Source organism: Notothenia rossii (assembly GCF_949606895.1).
Source record: "Notothenia rossii genome assembly, chromosome: 2".
NCBI classification, from domain to species: Eukaryota; Metazoa; Chordata; class Actinopteri; order Perciformes; family Nototheniidae; genus Notothenia; species Notothenia rossii.
Window position 1 is genome coordinate 206,265 of NC_136904.1, and position 15,000 is coordinate 221,264.

The window sequence follows — 15,000 nt, forward strand, 5'->3', positions numbered from 1 at the left end:
TTAATGTTGGAGTTAAATGCATCACTTTGAGGGGAAAATGAAGAGACTAGATCTCTGGGAACACCTTTATGAAACAGAACTGTTTACATTTCAATAATCATAAAATCAATAACATCCCATTTCCAATATGAAAAACACTGAAACTTGTTTATTTATTTATTTTTGGTTCATTTATAGGTGTGAGTGTGTCTGTGCTCCTGAATCAGCCTCTCCTGTCTCCCTCCTCTCCCTCCTCTCCCTCCTCTCCCCCCTCTCCCTCCTCTCCCTCCTCTCCCCCCTCTCCCTCCTCTCCCTCCTCTCCCTCCTCTCCCCCCTCTCCCTCCTCTCCCTCCTCTCCCCCCTCTCCCTCCTCTCCCTCCTCTCCCTCCTCTCCCCCCTCTCCCTCCTCTCCTCTTTGAGGCAGCAGCAAAGACTAGTTTTAGCTCTCAACAAGTTTGAAAGTACCTGTAGTACCTTTTTTCACCTAGTTCACTTTTTATTTTGTATTCATGCATATTTGACTAATCACTCCCTGGTGACCAAACCATTTGAGACCCACTGAGAACTAAGACTAAGTTAACTATCTAAACACTCAGAGAGCCCTTTACCTCATGGGTTCCCAACCTTTTTTCCCAAGAGCCCCCCCAAATGACTCCTGTTGGAAGTTGCGCCCCCCCCCTCACGGAGGGAGCAACAGCGGTAATTAAAGTTTCAAAGTCTCAAAATGCTACAACTAGTGTCCCAAACTGGATGAATGTGTAGTGTGTAGTTAAAGGAGGATGAGAGCGTAACTAAGGAGCTCTATGGAGAGACTCTGATGGTTACCGGACTCAGGATTCATTCGTTTGGATTCCCGCTGTATGAAGAAATTAAAGGACGGTGGAAGTGGAAACAATTCACAAAGGGATTAAACTGTTTCAAACACATGCTCAAAGTGAGCCGGATTCTGAGATGTGTTTCTGTGGATTCAGAAATCGTAAATAATCTACAAAATGGAGGAGAGCGATCTGATCGGAGCAACTGACAAATAATCCAACTGAAACCCATGGACGATGACTATGTTTTAAAAATGTGCTTATCCAGAAAAGCCCGATTTGGACACTTTACGGGCAGAAGAAACATTTCTATTAAAGAAAGAATTATACATTTCTGTCTTTTTACTTCAATTTGTGTTCAAATTAATTCATCAATTATTATTTTTTTTTTATTGTAAAGTAGAGACAAGGCTTTTAGTGACATTCATGTATTGCGTTACAATTATATGTGAAGACAAAAAAAAGTCTAAATATGATATTTGGCCTCAAATCATCTGAGGCCTGCCCCCCCCCTGCGATCTAAATAAACGCCTCAGAGAACATTCGACTTGTTTTCTTGTGAATGTAATCTTTCAGAATATTAATGTTTTTTTCTGAGAGATTATTTGAGTTTCTTTTGAGTTTATTCATGAACGATGAGTGAGATGCTTTTATTTTTGCAGTGCAGACAGGAAGTACCTCAATACCCTCCTTGCTGATGGCGAACTCGTCGAAGTTGAGGATGGCTGTCTTAATCACGTGGACGGCCGGTAGCACCGTCATCCCAATGTTTATGGCATTACTCCTCTTAGAGTCAAGCACCAGCAGCTCCGACTTCTTCAGCTCCGGACCCTTCTGCAATAACACCAGTTATTACCAGTTAATACCAGTTAATAACAGTTAAAAATAGTTAATACCAGTTATTACCAGTTAATACCAGTTAATAACAGTTAAAAATAGTTAATACCAGTAATTACCAGTTAATAACAGATATTAACAGTTAATAACTGTTAATAACTGTTAATACCAGTTAATAAGATATAATACCAGTTAATAAGATATAATACCAGTTAATAACACCATTTAACAAATAACAGTTAATAACACCAGTTAATAATAGTAATTAACAGTTAATAGCAGTAATTAACAGTTAATAACAGCAAATACCAGTTATAACCAGTTAATAGCAATAATGTACATTATAAAAAGTGTTTTTTTCGTGTAAATGACTGAAAATCATCCTCTTTAAATCTGAGTCATTCTGTATCTGCATGAACACGCTGTCGTAGTACTTATGTTATATTAGTTTCAACTGGTGATTGTACTGGATAATAATCATTTGAAAAAGAAAACGTTTAAATTGACAACATTTGCCCCAAAAGGTTTTTTTGTTTTTATACTTTTTATACCTTTGAGTTTTTTTTGAGTAATTTTTTTTCAGCTCCCTTATGAATACCCCGTCACAGTGCCCCGTGTTTCCCACAATGCATCAGTTTGTAGTCCTGATCAGCTTGTAGTCCTGGTTACCTTGACAGCGCTCATCTCCTTGGCCTTGGACTGGAACAGGTGCTCGAGGCGTTTGGTGTCCAGAGACACTTTATCCAGAGACGCCCACACCGTGCCCCCCCCGAACACACAGCGCGGGGGGGGTGCCGGGCGCAGCTCCTTCCAGAACAGCTTCACCGTCTTCTTCTTCTGCTGTGAGGAGGATGAGGGAGGGGGGGGCGGGGCTAAACCTCCAGGGAGGGGAGGAGGAGGCGGGGCTAAACCTCCAGGAAGAGGAGGGGGAGGAGGAGGCGGGGCTAAACCTCCAGGAAGTGGAGGGGGAGGAGGAGGCGGGGCTAAGCCTCCAGGAAGTGGAGGGGGAGGAGGGGGTGGTGCAAGACCTCCAGGGAGGGGTGGGGGAGGTGGGGGGAGGCCAGTGAGGTGGGAGGAGTGGAGGAGTGGCAGTAGTCGAAGGTGTCCATGTCCAGCACGTCCACGTCCTCCTCGTCCAGCAGGTCGGAGAAGTCCAGGTCTTTGATCTTCAGCGCGGCGGCGGCGAGGGGCTGCAGTTGCTCCCAGGGCGTCGGGGGGGAGGTGTGAGAGGGGAGTGAGGGGCGTGGCCTCCAGGCGACGCTGCTGCGTCTCTATGTCGATGCTGCTCTGCTGACGGAGGAGGCGCGACTGAAGGAGCAGAAGAGAGTGGAAGTCATTCATTTTAAGATTCTGAATGAATTATTATGCTTGAAGACAGATAGAATGTGTTTGCTAGCTAACCATCACACTGCCAGGCTAACTCGGTTGGTCTCTAGCAGAGTTGGGTGCAACGTGTTACAGAGTAACAATATTATTATTAATAATATTACATTTGTCGGTAACAGAGTAATGCGTTATTGTTATACATTCAGTAATCAAACTATAGTTACTAACATTGCGAGAAAAAATGACTAGATTGTCCTTTTGACAGACTAGACTAGTAGTTAGTACACTATTCAGAAGTTGACAGTAACTTTGGATAGTAACACAACAGTACATAATAAACATATGTATAATTAGTTTAGTTCCAGGGGTAGATAAGTTTGGTAAATGTGATGGTCTAACTTTTAACATTTTAAATATTTCAAGTCACTAGAGGGATTTCCGCCGCAGGTTTATATTTTCGTAACCTTTGCGTGACTTGTCCACATGCAGCTGGCACAGGGCTCGAGCTGCAGACTGAGACAGAGACATCAACAGGTATAACTTTCGAGGGGTGCAGGTATGCCCATTATTTTACATTTGTCAGAAGAAAGGACAGGAATGTGACGGTAAGGTGCTCTGCTGCAAACACAACAACATCAAACCTCTCCAAGCACCTGCAGAGGCAACATGCTAACACCAAGCTAGTAGCTAAAGACCCCTGAACCCCGAGTGATGATGATGAGTGAGTGCAGACTCCGAACAAGCAGCAAAAACTAGAATGTTCACCGTTATTAACTTGGGTTATGTCTTCCTTATTGCAATAGTAATTGTTATATGTGTGCACATGTAGGCCTACGTTTTAAGTTGTGGCTATAGGCTATAGGTTGTTGCTGAGTAATGCAAAAGTAATGTAAAGTAACGAGAAATTCTGAAACATTTTTACACAATTCTGACTTATTTCAAAATCTTAAAATAATGACTTTCTTTCTAAATTATGTTAGTTATTATCTGATATGATTTGTTACGTTCATATGTCCTGCTGTCACTAACAGAGGATGTTGTGGAACATCCCATCACCTCAGCTGAGGATGAAAGGGGCGGGGATACATCAGGTGAATATTTAACATGTCCTGTAACTGTGATGTCACTTCCTTAAAAGACTTGAAAACATATACTGGTGGAAAGCCAGAGCGTGATAGAAAGAGAGAGAAAAGAGTCTCATCCAGAATAACCATCATCTTATATTAATGAGGATATAAGTGGCTGTGAATATCTGAGTGTTTCTATAGCTTTGACCTCGTTCCAGTTCTCAGTCTCTTTAGATGTTTAAATTAAGTTTCATTTAAAACAAATTAATTTTCGCAATTGTGTACTGTTCCTTTAAGAGAGTGCCCCCTGGCTCATGAGATGTGATGTACTGCAATCTGAAGAAAAGGCCTGTTTTTCAGAATAAAAGCCCCTAGCTGAGTACCTGGGTCTCCTGGTCCAGGAAGAGGCCTGTTTTTCAGAATAAAAGCACCTAACTGAGGCCTGTTTTTCAGAATAAAAGCACCTAATTGAGGCCTGTTTTTCAGAATAAAAGCACCTAACTGAGGCCTGTTTTTCAGAATAAAAGCCCCTAACTGAGTATCTGGGTCTCCTGGTCCAGGAAGAGGCCTGTTTTTCAGAATAAAAGCCCCTAACTGAGTACCTGGGTCTCCTGGTCCAGGAAGAGGCCTGTTTTTCAGAATAAAAGCACCTAATTGAGGCCTGTTTTTCAGAATAAAAGCACCTAACTGAGGCCTGTTTTTCAGAATAAAAGCCCCTAGCTGAGTACCTGGGTCTCCTGGTCCAGGAAGAGGCCTGTTTTTCAGAATAAAAGCACCTAACTGAGGCCTGTTTTTCAGAATAAAAGCACCTAATTGAGGCCTGTTTTTCAGAATAAAAGCACCTAACTGAGGCCTGTTTTTCAGAATAAAAGCCCCTAACTGAGTACCTGGGTCTCCTGGTCCAGGAAGAGGCCTGTTTTTCAGAATAAAAGCCCCTAACTGAGGCCTGTTTTTCAGAATAAAAGCCCCTAACTGAGGCCTGTTTTTCAGAATAAAAGCCCCTAACTGAGGCCTGTTTTTCAGAATAAAAGCTCCTAACTGAGAGTACCTGGGTCTCCTGGTCCAGGCGGTTCCTCGCTGCCTGAGTCGACCCCTGCAGGTTCTGAAGCTCCTCCCTGACGGAGGCGTTGGGGGGGGTGGGGTCTTCTGATCGAGACTTAAAACTGGAGAGACGCTCCAACACTTGCCCACCTGAGGGGAGAGAGAGGGGGAGAGAGAGAGAGAGAGAGAGAGAGAGAAAGAGAGAGAGAGAGAGAGAGAGAGAGAGAGAGAGAGAGAGAGAGAGATTTGCACGTTGCTGGCATAAACAGTATGTTTAGCAGAGGTGGGACCAAGTCATTGTTTTGCAAGTCCGAGTCAAGTCTCAAGTCAGGATGGGCAAGTTCAAGTTCAAGTTCAAGTCCTAAACTTTGATAAAACGAGTCTTAAACAAGTCATTATGTGCTTTTCACCAAATGTAATGACATGGATCAACAGAATAATACTTAATAATCAAACTGCTCTTAGTTAGTCACATGAATCATTTAATAATCAATTTTCTCTCTGCTGGTAAAGTAACATGTTCTTTTCTATTTGAAGAGGGATCAGTAAGGCTACCGTGACGGTTTGATTCAGAAGGAGTTTAATAAGATCCCTGATGTGGAGGTGACCATGTGTTTCTTTCCACTGTGTACAACATGTTATAAGGGACCCACCATCTATCTTCATGATAATGTGCAGCGAGGCGTCTCTATGGGGGAAAGAACACCTGAGTCTAGATCCCTCTGCAGGAGGTACTAAGTATATTTTGATGATCATACTTTTGTACTTTTACTTGTAACATTTTGAATGCAGGACTTTTTATTGTAACCGAGTATTCCTACACTCTGGTACTTTTACTCAAGTACAAGATCTGAACTTCTCCCACCTCTGACAATAAATCCTGAGTGGTTACCAAACAAAAAACCTGCTCTGAAGGTTATTTTCATTTTACCAATCCTGCACTCAGCTTTGCTTTCTCCAGTATCACTGAAATGCAGCCAGACGCTGCTTCTTTTTTCGGTTTCTCTAATTTCTTGACTTTGTCCGACGCGCTTGTATTTAAATCTGTCTCCCCGTCGCTCTGTGCAGCTGGCCTGTACCACTACACCTGCTTTGCCCCCCACCCTTCTTTCACATAATGGTATGATCCTAGTGTGTCCTCACATATGATTGGCCGCATGGTGGCCCAGCTAAATAAAGTCCCGCCCCTGCCTGCAAGGATTCTCAGCAAGAGTAGAAGCGACTGGAGTGTGCTCTTCTAGCGGCATCTCGCGATTGGCGTGTTGGAGACCTCTGAATTAAATGATCAAGTCACCTGAAGTCAGAAGGCTCGAGTCCAAGTCGAGTCCCGAGTCATCGGTATTCAAGTCCAAGTCGAGTCCCGAGTCATTGGTGTTCAAGTCCAAGTCGAGTCCCGAGTCATCGGTATTCAAGTCCAAGTCGAGTCCCGAGTCATTGGTGTTCAAGTCCAAGTCGAGTCCCGAGTCATCGGTGCTCAAGTCCAAGTCGAGTCCCGAGTCATCGGTGCTCAAGTCCAAGTCGAGTCCCGAGTCATCGGTGTTCAAGTCCAAGTCGAGTCCCGAGTCATCGGTGTTCAAGTCCAAGTCGAGTCCCGAGTCATCGGTGTTCAAGTCCAAGTCGAGTCCCGAGTCATCGGTGTTCAAGTCCAAGTCGAGTCCCGAGTCATCGGTGTTCAAGTCCAAGTCGAGTCCCGAGTTATCGGTGTTCAAGTCGAGTCGCAAGTGTTTTGTGATTTTGTCAAGTCGAGTCCAAAGTCATCAAGCCATGTGACATGTGGTCCATGAGTGTTTTTTATTGGTTAAGTGGTCCTTGGTATGAAAAGGTTTGAGAAACACTGCGCCCCCATTTATTGTCAAAGGGGGAGCCTCGTTGCGGGGAAATTATACAGATGGCTAGTCCGCCCCTGAACATGTCTTTGCAAACGTTATTATTAATAATAATTTAAAAAAAAAAATATATAAAAAAAATTAATCTATTTTTTTTAATAATTTTTATTTTTTTTAATTTTCCATTTTTATTTTGTAATCATCTCGCGACCCCCACTACAATGTGATTTCATGGATTCTTCCCCCCATTCTGTCTCTCATAGTTGAGGTATACCTAGGATGAAAATTACAGGCATCTCATCTTTTTAAGTGGGAGAACTTGCACAATTGGTGGCTGAATAAATACTTTTTTGCCCCACTGTATATATATATATATTACTAATAACTATATATCACGTTTTTAAATTACCTTTAATTTACCACATTATGGTTAGAATATAATCACTATTTTTGTACCATCTTAAGCACATTATTATTCGGATGTTATTATTTCTTCTTGCAAATTAACCACTTTACTGTTTGAATTATATTTTTTTATAGTGTTTTTCTGAGTAAACACGTAAATAATGATCATATAACAACACGGATAAATAAACATGTTTCGCTTCTTATATTTACACATGTTCTCTTCATAGTGTACTCCACACATTATACTGGTTTCATGTTTGGTTGATTTCCTCATTAAGCAAAGTGTTTCTCACCGGGCAGGAAGTGGCTCTCCTCTTCTTCTTCCGTGGTGTCTGCGGTGGGGGGGGCGCTGGAGGACTTAGAGAACAACATGTCGAGGAGGAACTTCTTATCGTTGGACAAAGTGCTGACGGGACGCTGCCCTGAAACAGAGAAACAAGAAGTAGGTTAACCTTTCAAGATAAAAGCTGCAGCTCATTCTGGAGTCGCTTTCAGTGATTTTTAAAGGTAAGGAGGCATGCTTTTCAGAATAAAAGTCCCATAGAGTTACTGCATCCCTACAGGAAGCTCAGTAGGAGGCATGCTTTTCAGAATAAAAGTCCCATAGAGTTACTGCATCCCTACAGGAAGCTCAGAAGGAGGCATGCTTTTCAGAATAAAAGTCCCAGAGAGTTACTGCATCCCTACAGGAAGCTCAGAAGGAGGCATGCTTTTCAGAATAAAAGTCCCATAGAGTTACTGCATCCCTACAGGAAGCTCAGAAGGAGGCATGCTTTTCAGAATAAAAGTCCCATAGAGTTACTGCATCCCTACAGGAAGCTCAAGTCAGGCATGCTTTTCAGAATAAAAGTCCCATAGAGTTACTGCATCCCTACAGGAAGCTCAGAAGGAGGCATGCTTTTCAGAATAAAAGTCCCATAGAGTTACTGCATCCCTACAGGAAGCTCAGAAGGAGGCATGCTTTTCAGAATAAAAGTCCCATAGAGTTACTGCATCCCTACAGGAAGCTCAGTCGGAGTTATGCTTTTCAGAATAAAAGTCCCATAGAGTTACTGCATCCCTACAGGAAGCTCAGAAGGAGGCATGCTTTTCAGAATAAAAGTCCCATAGAGTTAACGCATCCCTACAGGAAGCTCAGTAGGAGGCATGCTTTTCAGAATAAAAGTTCCATAGAGTTACTGCATCTCTACAGGAAGCTCAGAAGGAGGCATGCTTTTCAGAATAAAAGCCCCATAGAGTAACCGCATACCTACAGGAAGCTCGAGTGAGGCATGCTTTTCAGAATAAAAGTCCCATGGAGTTACTGCATCCCTACAGGAAGCTCAAGTGAGGCATGCTTTTCAGAATAAAAGTCCCTTAGAGTAACAGTATCCTCAAATGAAGCTCAGAAAGAGGCATGTTTTTCAAAATAAAAGCCTCACCGAGTAACTGTATCTTTATAAGGAGCTCCAGGCGAGAACAGTTTTTCAAAATAAAACAGAGTTGAATAAAAACACCTCAACGTGAAATATTGTATAATATTCTCTTTGATTCAGCTAGATTTAAACGTTCTACTTTTTCTAATAAACAATAGGAACTGTAATGGACGGCAGTGACACCTGACCTCCACCAGGTGGCACTGACTCATCAGTATGAGTCATGGAGAGGAGCATTGTGGGTAATGTAGTCTCACCTGGGTCCTCCTGAGGGTCCGAGTGTCCGTTAGAGTCAGACGCTGCATCAGGAACAAGAGTTGATTCGTTAGACGTGATGGAATATGTTCAGTTACTAACATCAGGACATGTTCTGGGTTTATTGAGCAGATGTTAAAGAGCTTATATTTTTAGATTAATCTCAGATTATATTTAAGTGTTTTTCTCCTCAACTAAATGAAAGAAACTTTTCTGAATATATTTTGCTGTTTTTTTATGTAAGTGTACCAGAATGATGATCAGAACTGTATTAATAGTTACACCTGTGCTGTGTTTCATTTATCAATCCTTGTTTCTGTGTTCCTGCTGATGAGAAGAGGATTTGTTTCTTTGTTTTTCTCACAGTTTTCCAGATCTTTCCCAAAAACATGTGGAGTTATAACTTCAAGTATAATTTGTAAGGTCTTGAATGTGTAAGACTGGCTCCGGCTCCACAGATTATTATTTTACCCTGCGGAGACGATGGTGTGTTTTTGCTGCCCTCGTCATTAGGCTGCAGGCTGGGGGTGATGACATCATCAAAGCAGGACAGTTTGCTCAGGTTTTTGCTCCGCCTCTTCTTCTCCCACTGCGTCGCCACCAGAGAGCGCAGGAAGCCGTCTCTGCACAAGCAAACAGAAGGATTTTCAGAATAAAAGCCTGCAGAGATTGCTTCTTCTAATGTGAAAACACTCATCAACGGTCCTCCCTGCTACGTTTATATAACTATCTGTATCTATTCTATAAATCAGTGTTTTCTGTAAACTGGGAAACAGCAGCAGAGAGGAGCGTCACCTCAATCACCTTCATTACACTGCAACCACAACCAGATCAATCACCTTCATTACACTGCAACCACAACCAGATCAATCACCTTCATTACACTGCAACCAAAACCAGATCAATCACCTTCATTACACTGCAATCACAACCAGATCAATCACCTTCATTACACTGCAACCACAACCAGATCAATCACCTTCATTACACTGCAACCACAACCAGATCAATCACCTTCATTACACTGCAACCACAACCAGATCAATCACCTTCATTACACTGCAACCACAACCATATCAATCACCTTCATTACACTGCAACCACAACCAGATCAATCACCTTCATTACACTGCAACCACAACCAGATCAATCACCTTCATTACACTGCAACCACAACCAGATCAATCACCTTCATTACACTGCAACCACAACCAGATCAATCACCTTCATTACACTGCAACCACAACCAGATCAATCACCTTCATTACACTGCAACCACAACCAGATCAATCACTTTCATTACACTGCAACCAGGCAGATCAATCACCTTCATTACACTGCAACCACAACCAGATCAATCACCTTCATTACACTGCAACCACAACCAGATCAATCACCTTCATTACACTGCAACCACAACCAGATCAATCACCTTCATTACACTGCAACCACAACCAGATCAATCACCTTTATTACACTGCAACCACAACCAGATCAATCACTTTCATTACACTGCAACCAGGCAGATCAATCACCTTCATTACACTGCAACCACAACCAGATCAATCACCTTTATTACACTGCAACCACAACCAGATCAATCACCTTCATTACACTGCAACCACAACCAGATCAATCACCTTCATTACACTGCAACCACAACCAGATCAATCACCTTCATTACACTGCAACCAGGCAGATCAATCACCAGCAATTAGACCTGACCCAATGATCCCACACACCTTCAGGATCATTGAAGCCATTAAAGCTGTGAACACACACAAATCATTACACACAATAATCACCACACACACACACACCACCAGAAGCCAACCTTCAGCTCCCAGCATGCATTGGGACTGCTGCAGTTACTTACTCAAACCTCCGGAGGACCGGTTTGTCCAGATTTACATTTTCAGAGCTGCAGAGACACACACACACACACACACACACACACACACACACACACACACACACACACACACACACACACACACACACACACACACACACACACACACACACACACACACACACACACACACACACACACACACACACACACACACACACACACACACACACACACACACCTTCAGGGGACATTACATTGACTTACATGCATTTCCTGGAGACTTAACCTAACCCTAACCAAGTCTTCAGCCTAAAATTAATGATTCCCCTTATGGGGACCTCCATTATGTCCCCGTAAGGGAGGCGAGTCCCCACACTTGACCGTGTAAACAGATTTAGGTCCCCACAAGTATAGTAATGCTAGGCCACACACACACACACACACAGAGTGATGGAGGCATGGAAACACACACAGCACATAGGGCTGCTCAATTAATCGTATTTTAATCACAATTACGATTTTGGCTTGCAACGATTATGAAAACAACGCAATCAAAATGAAACGATTATTATTATTTTTTTATTGGTTTTTCAGTTGAATGATGCTTAAAGTTCAGAGTAATCAACTGTTAAAAACATACTGTTCACATTTTTCTTTTCAATAAATGGATGTTTTTCAAAGTAAATAGATAATCGTTTTTAATAATCGTGATATCGATTATTGACCCAAAGAATCGAGCAGCCCTCCTGAACCTGGCTCTGTAAGCCTTCCCATGACACACGTTTCGCCTGGAACACTGGTCCAACTGATTTCAGCACACCCCCCCCACGCACACAACACACCTGGGGACCCCCCCACGCACACACACACCTGGGGACCCCCCCACACACACACACACCTGGGGACCCCCCCACGCACACACACACCTGGGGACCCCCCCACGCACACACACACCTGGGGACCCCCCCACGCACACACACACCTGGGGACCCCCCCACGCACACAACACACCTGGGGACCCCCCCCCCACACAACACACCTGGGGACCCCCCCACGCACACAACACACCTGGGGACCCCCCCCCCCACACAACACACCTGGGGACCCCCCCCCCACACAACACACCTGGGGACCCCCCCACGCACACAACACACCTGCACACTAACAAAACTGAACCGTTGACTTTTTCTTTTTTTATAGTTATGAGTCATTTGATGATATAATAATACATTTAATTAAAGTCAACGTTTCAGACGAAGAGGAGGAGGAGGAGGAGGCGGAGGAAGAGTTTACTCACCAGAACTGATCATCCTCCCCTGAACTAGGGGAGGAAGGACTGAGGAAAGAGGGAGGAAACAAGGAAGGGAGGAGAGGAGGAGACGAGGGAGGAGGAGTTTTAGAAAGAAGGATAGATCAACATTAACGACTTCATGTTTGAATGTTTTCAAAGAGACGGACAGGAAGTCTTTCTCTCCGTTAGAACATCTGGAATCTGTGATCAGAGAAATCCCACAAACCAACAAGAGGAAGATCAATGGTTTCAAGAGAATCCAGAAACTACAAAGAGATTCTACATCTCAAGAAGAAGAGTCTTCAAAAAATGAAACATCACAGAAATAAATCCAGACATTATGAAGAGAGAGAAATGCATTTAGATTTATGATAGAATAGAAATGAGGTGAGAAATATATATATTTTTTAAAAAGCTAATGAAATGTATCCAAATGATCCAGAGATTCAAACCACAATGATCCAGAGAGGATACCGAAAATATTTTCTTTTCTGAGTATCAAGAAAAACACAAATTTGAAATATTACAGAATGTAAGATCCGCAAAAGATGCAGATCTTCAAAGTAAAGGATCTGTAAATCCTCCAGAATCAAAGGTCATCAAAGATGCAGAATAACGCAGAGAATCATCTTTACTCAACGACCAGAAGGGGATCAGGAAGCATCCGGAAGTTATAGAAACATATTCAAGAAATGATTTCATCTTCTTTTTTTCAAGATCCCAAAAATGCAAGATCTGATAGGGAACAGGAAGTGATGTGATAGGGAACAGGAAGTGATGTGACCGAGCCCCAAACCACTGAGCAGTTTCACTTACTTTGAGCTGGGTTTACTGTCCGCCCTGAGCTGCTCCGAGTTCATCTGAGGAGAGCTACACACACACACACACACACACACACACACACACACACACACACACACACACACACACACACACACACACACACACACACACACACACACACACACACACACACACACACGATAGAGTACATACTTTAGTTTCCAGACATTGCTGTAGAGCTTAAACGGTTTGTTTGTATTTTATTGTATTTTCCTTTAATTTTCATCTTTATTTAACTTTTTTATTTTTTCAAATATATGAATAGAGCTCCCCGTTAGCTTCCCGTTAGCTCCTCGTTAGCTCCCCGTTACTTCCCTGTAGCTCCCTGTTAGCTCCCTGTTAGCTCCCCGTTAGCTCCTCGTTAGCTCCCCGTTAGCTCCTCGTTAGCTTCCCGTTAGCTCCTCGTTAGCTCCTCGTTAGCTCCCCGTTAGCTCCTCGTTAGCTCCCCGTTAGCTCCCTGTTAGCTCCCTGTTAGCTCCCCGTTAGCTCCTCGTTAGCTCCCCGTTAGCTCCTCGTTAGCTCCTCGTTAGCTCCCCGTTAGCTTCCCGTTAGCTCCTCGTTAGCTCCCCGTTAGCTTCCCGTTAGCTCCTTGTTAGCTCCCCGTTAGCTTCCCGTTAGCTTCCCGTTAGCTTCCCATTAGCTCACTGTTAGCTCCTCGTTAGCTCCCCGTTAGCTTCCCGTTAGCTTCCCGTTAGCTCCTCGTTAGCTCCCCGTTAGCTTCCCGTTAGCTCCTCGTTAGCTCCCCGTTAGCTTCCCGTTAGCTCCTCGTTAGCTCACTGTTAGCTCCCCATTACTTCGCCTGTAGCTCCCTGTTAGCTCCTCGTTAGCTCCCCGTTAGCTTCCCGTTAGCTCCTCGTTAGCTCCCCGTTAGCTTCCCGTTAGCTCCTCGTTAGCTCCCTGTTAGCTCCCCATTACTTCCCTGTAGTTCCCGGTTAGCTCCTCGTTAGTTCCCCGTTAGCTCCTCGTTAGCTCCCCGTTAGCTTCCCGTTAGCTCCTCGTTAGCTCACTGTTAGCTCCCCATTACTTCGCCTGTAGCTCCCTGTTAGCTCCTCGTTAGCTCACTGTTAGCTCCCCATTACTTCCCTGTAGTTCCCTGTTAGCTCCTCGTTAGTTCCCCGTTAGCTTCCCGTTAGCTCCTCGTTAGCTCACTGTTAGCTCCCCATTACTTCCCTGTAGTTCCCTGTTAGCTCCTCGTTAGCTCCCCGTTAGCTTCCCGTTAGCTCCTCGTTAGCTCCCCGTTAGCTTCCCGTTAGCTCCTCGTTAGCTCACTGTTAGCTCCCCATTACTTCGCCTGTAGCTCCCTGTTAGCTCCTCGTTAGCTCACTGTTAGCTCCCCATTACTTCCCTGTAGTTCCCTGTTAGCTCCTCGTTAGCTCCCCGTTAGCTCCCTGTTAGCTCCCCGTTAGCTCCTCGTTAGCTCACTGTTAGCTCCCCATTACTTCCCTGTAGTTCCCTGTTAGCTCCTCGTTAGCTCCCCGTTAGCTCCCTGTTAGCTCCCCGTTAGCTCCTCGTTAGCTCACTGTTAGCTCCCCATTACTTCCATGTAGTTCCCTGTTAGCTCCTCGTTAGCTCCCCGTTACTTCCCTGTTAGCTCCTCGTTAGCTCCCCGCTAGCTCCTCGTTAGCTCCCTGTTAGCTCCTCGTTAGCTCACTGTTAGCTCCCAGTTAGCTCCCAGTTAGCTCCCAGTTAGCTCACTGTAGCTCCCTGTTACTTCCCTGTTAGCTCCCCGTTACTTCCCTGTAGCTCCCTGTTACTTCCCTGTTAGCTCACTGTAGCTCCCTGTTAGCTCCCTGTTACTTCCCTGTTAGCTCCCTGTTACGTCCCTGTTAGCTCCCCGTTACTTCCCTGTAGCTCCCCGTTACTTCCCTGTAGCTCCCTGTTACGTCCCTGTTAGCTCACTGTAGCTCCCTGTTAGCTCCCCATTACTTCCCTATTAGCTCCCCGTTAGCTCCACATTACTTCCCGTTAGCTCCCCGTTAGCTCCTCATTAGCTCCCCGCTAGCTCCTTGTTAGCTCACTGTTAGCTCCCCGTTAGCTCCTCG

The 15,000-nt window shown here is 44.2% G+C and overlaps 1 protein-coding gene across 1 annotated transcript in view; it reads right to left on the minus strand.

The window, feature by feature from the left end:
• Positions 1-15,000, minus strand: part of fhod1 (formin homology 2 domain containing 1) — a 61,590-nt gene that overhangs the window by 27,699 nt on the left and 18,891 nt on the right. The window contains exons 8-16 of the mRNA XM_079665944.1: positions 12,932-12,985; positions 12,122-12,160; positions 10,846-10,890; positions 9,441-9,592; positions 8,972-9,013; positions 7,593-7,721; positions 5,073-5,215; positions 2,301-2,939; positions 1,473-1,628 (exon numbers count right to left, since the gene is read on the minus strand). Coding sequence (XP_079522070.1) covers positions 1,473-1,628; positions 2,301-2,939; positions 5,073-5,215; positions 7,593-7,721; positions 8,972-9,013; positions 9,441-9,592; positions 10,846-10,890; positions 12,122-12,160; positions 12,932-12,985 — 1,399 coding nt within the window. The remainder of the gene's footprint in view (positions 1-1,472; positions 1,629-2,300; positions 2,940-5,072; positions 5,216-7,592; positions 7,722-8,971; positions 9,014-9,440; positions 9,593-10,845; positions 10,891-12,121; positions 12,161-12,931; positions 12,986-15,000) is intronic.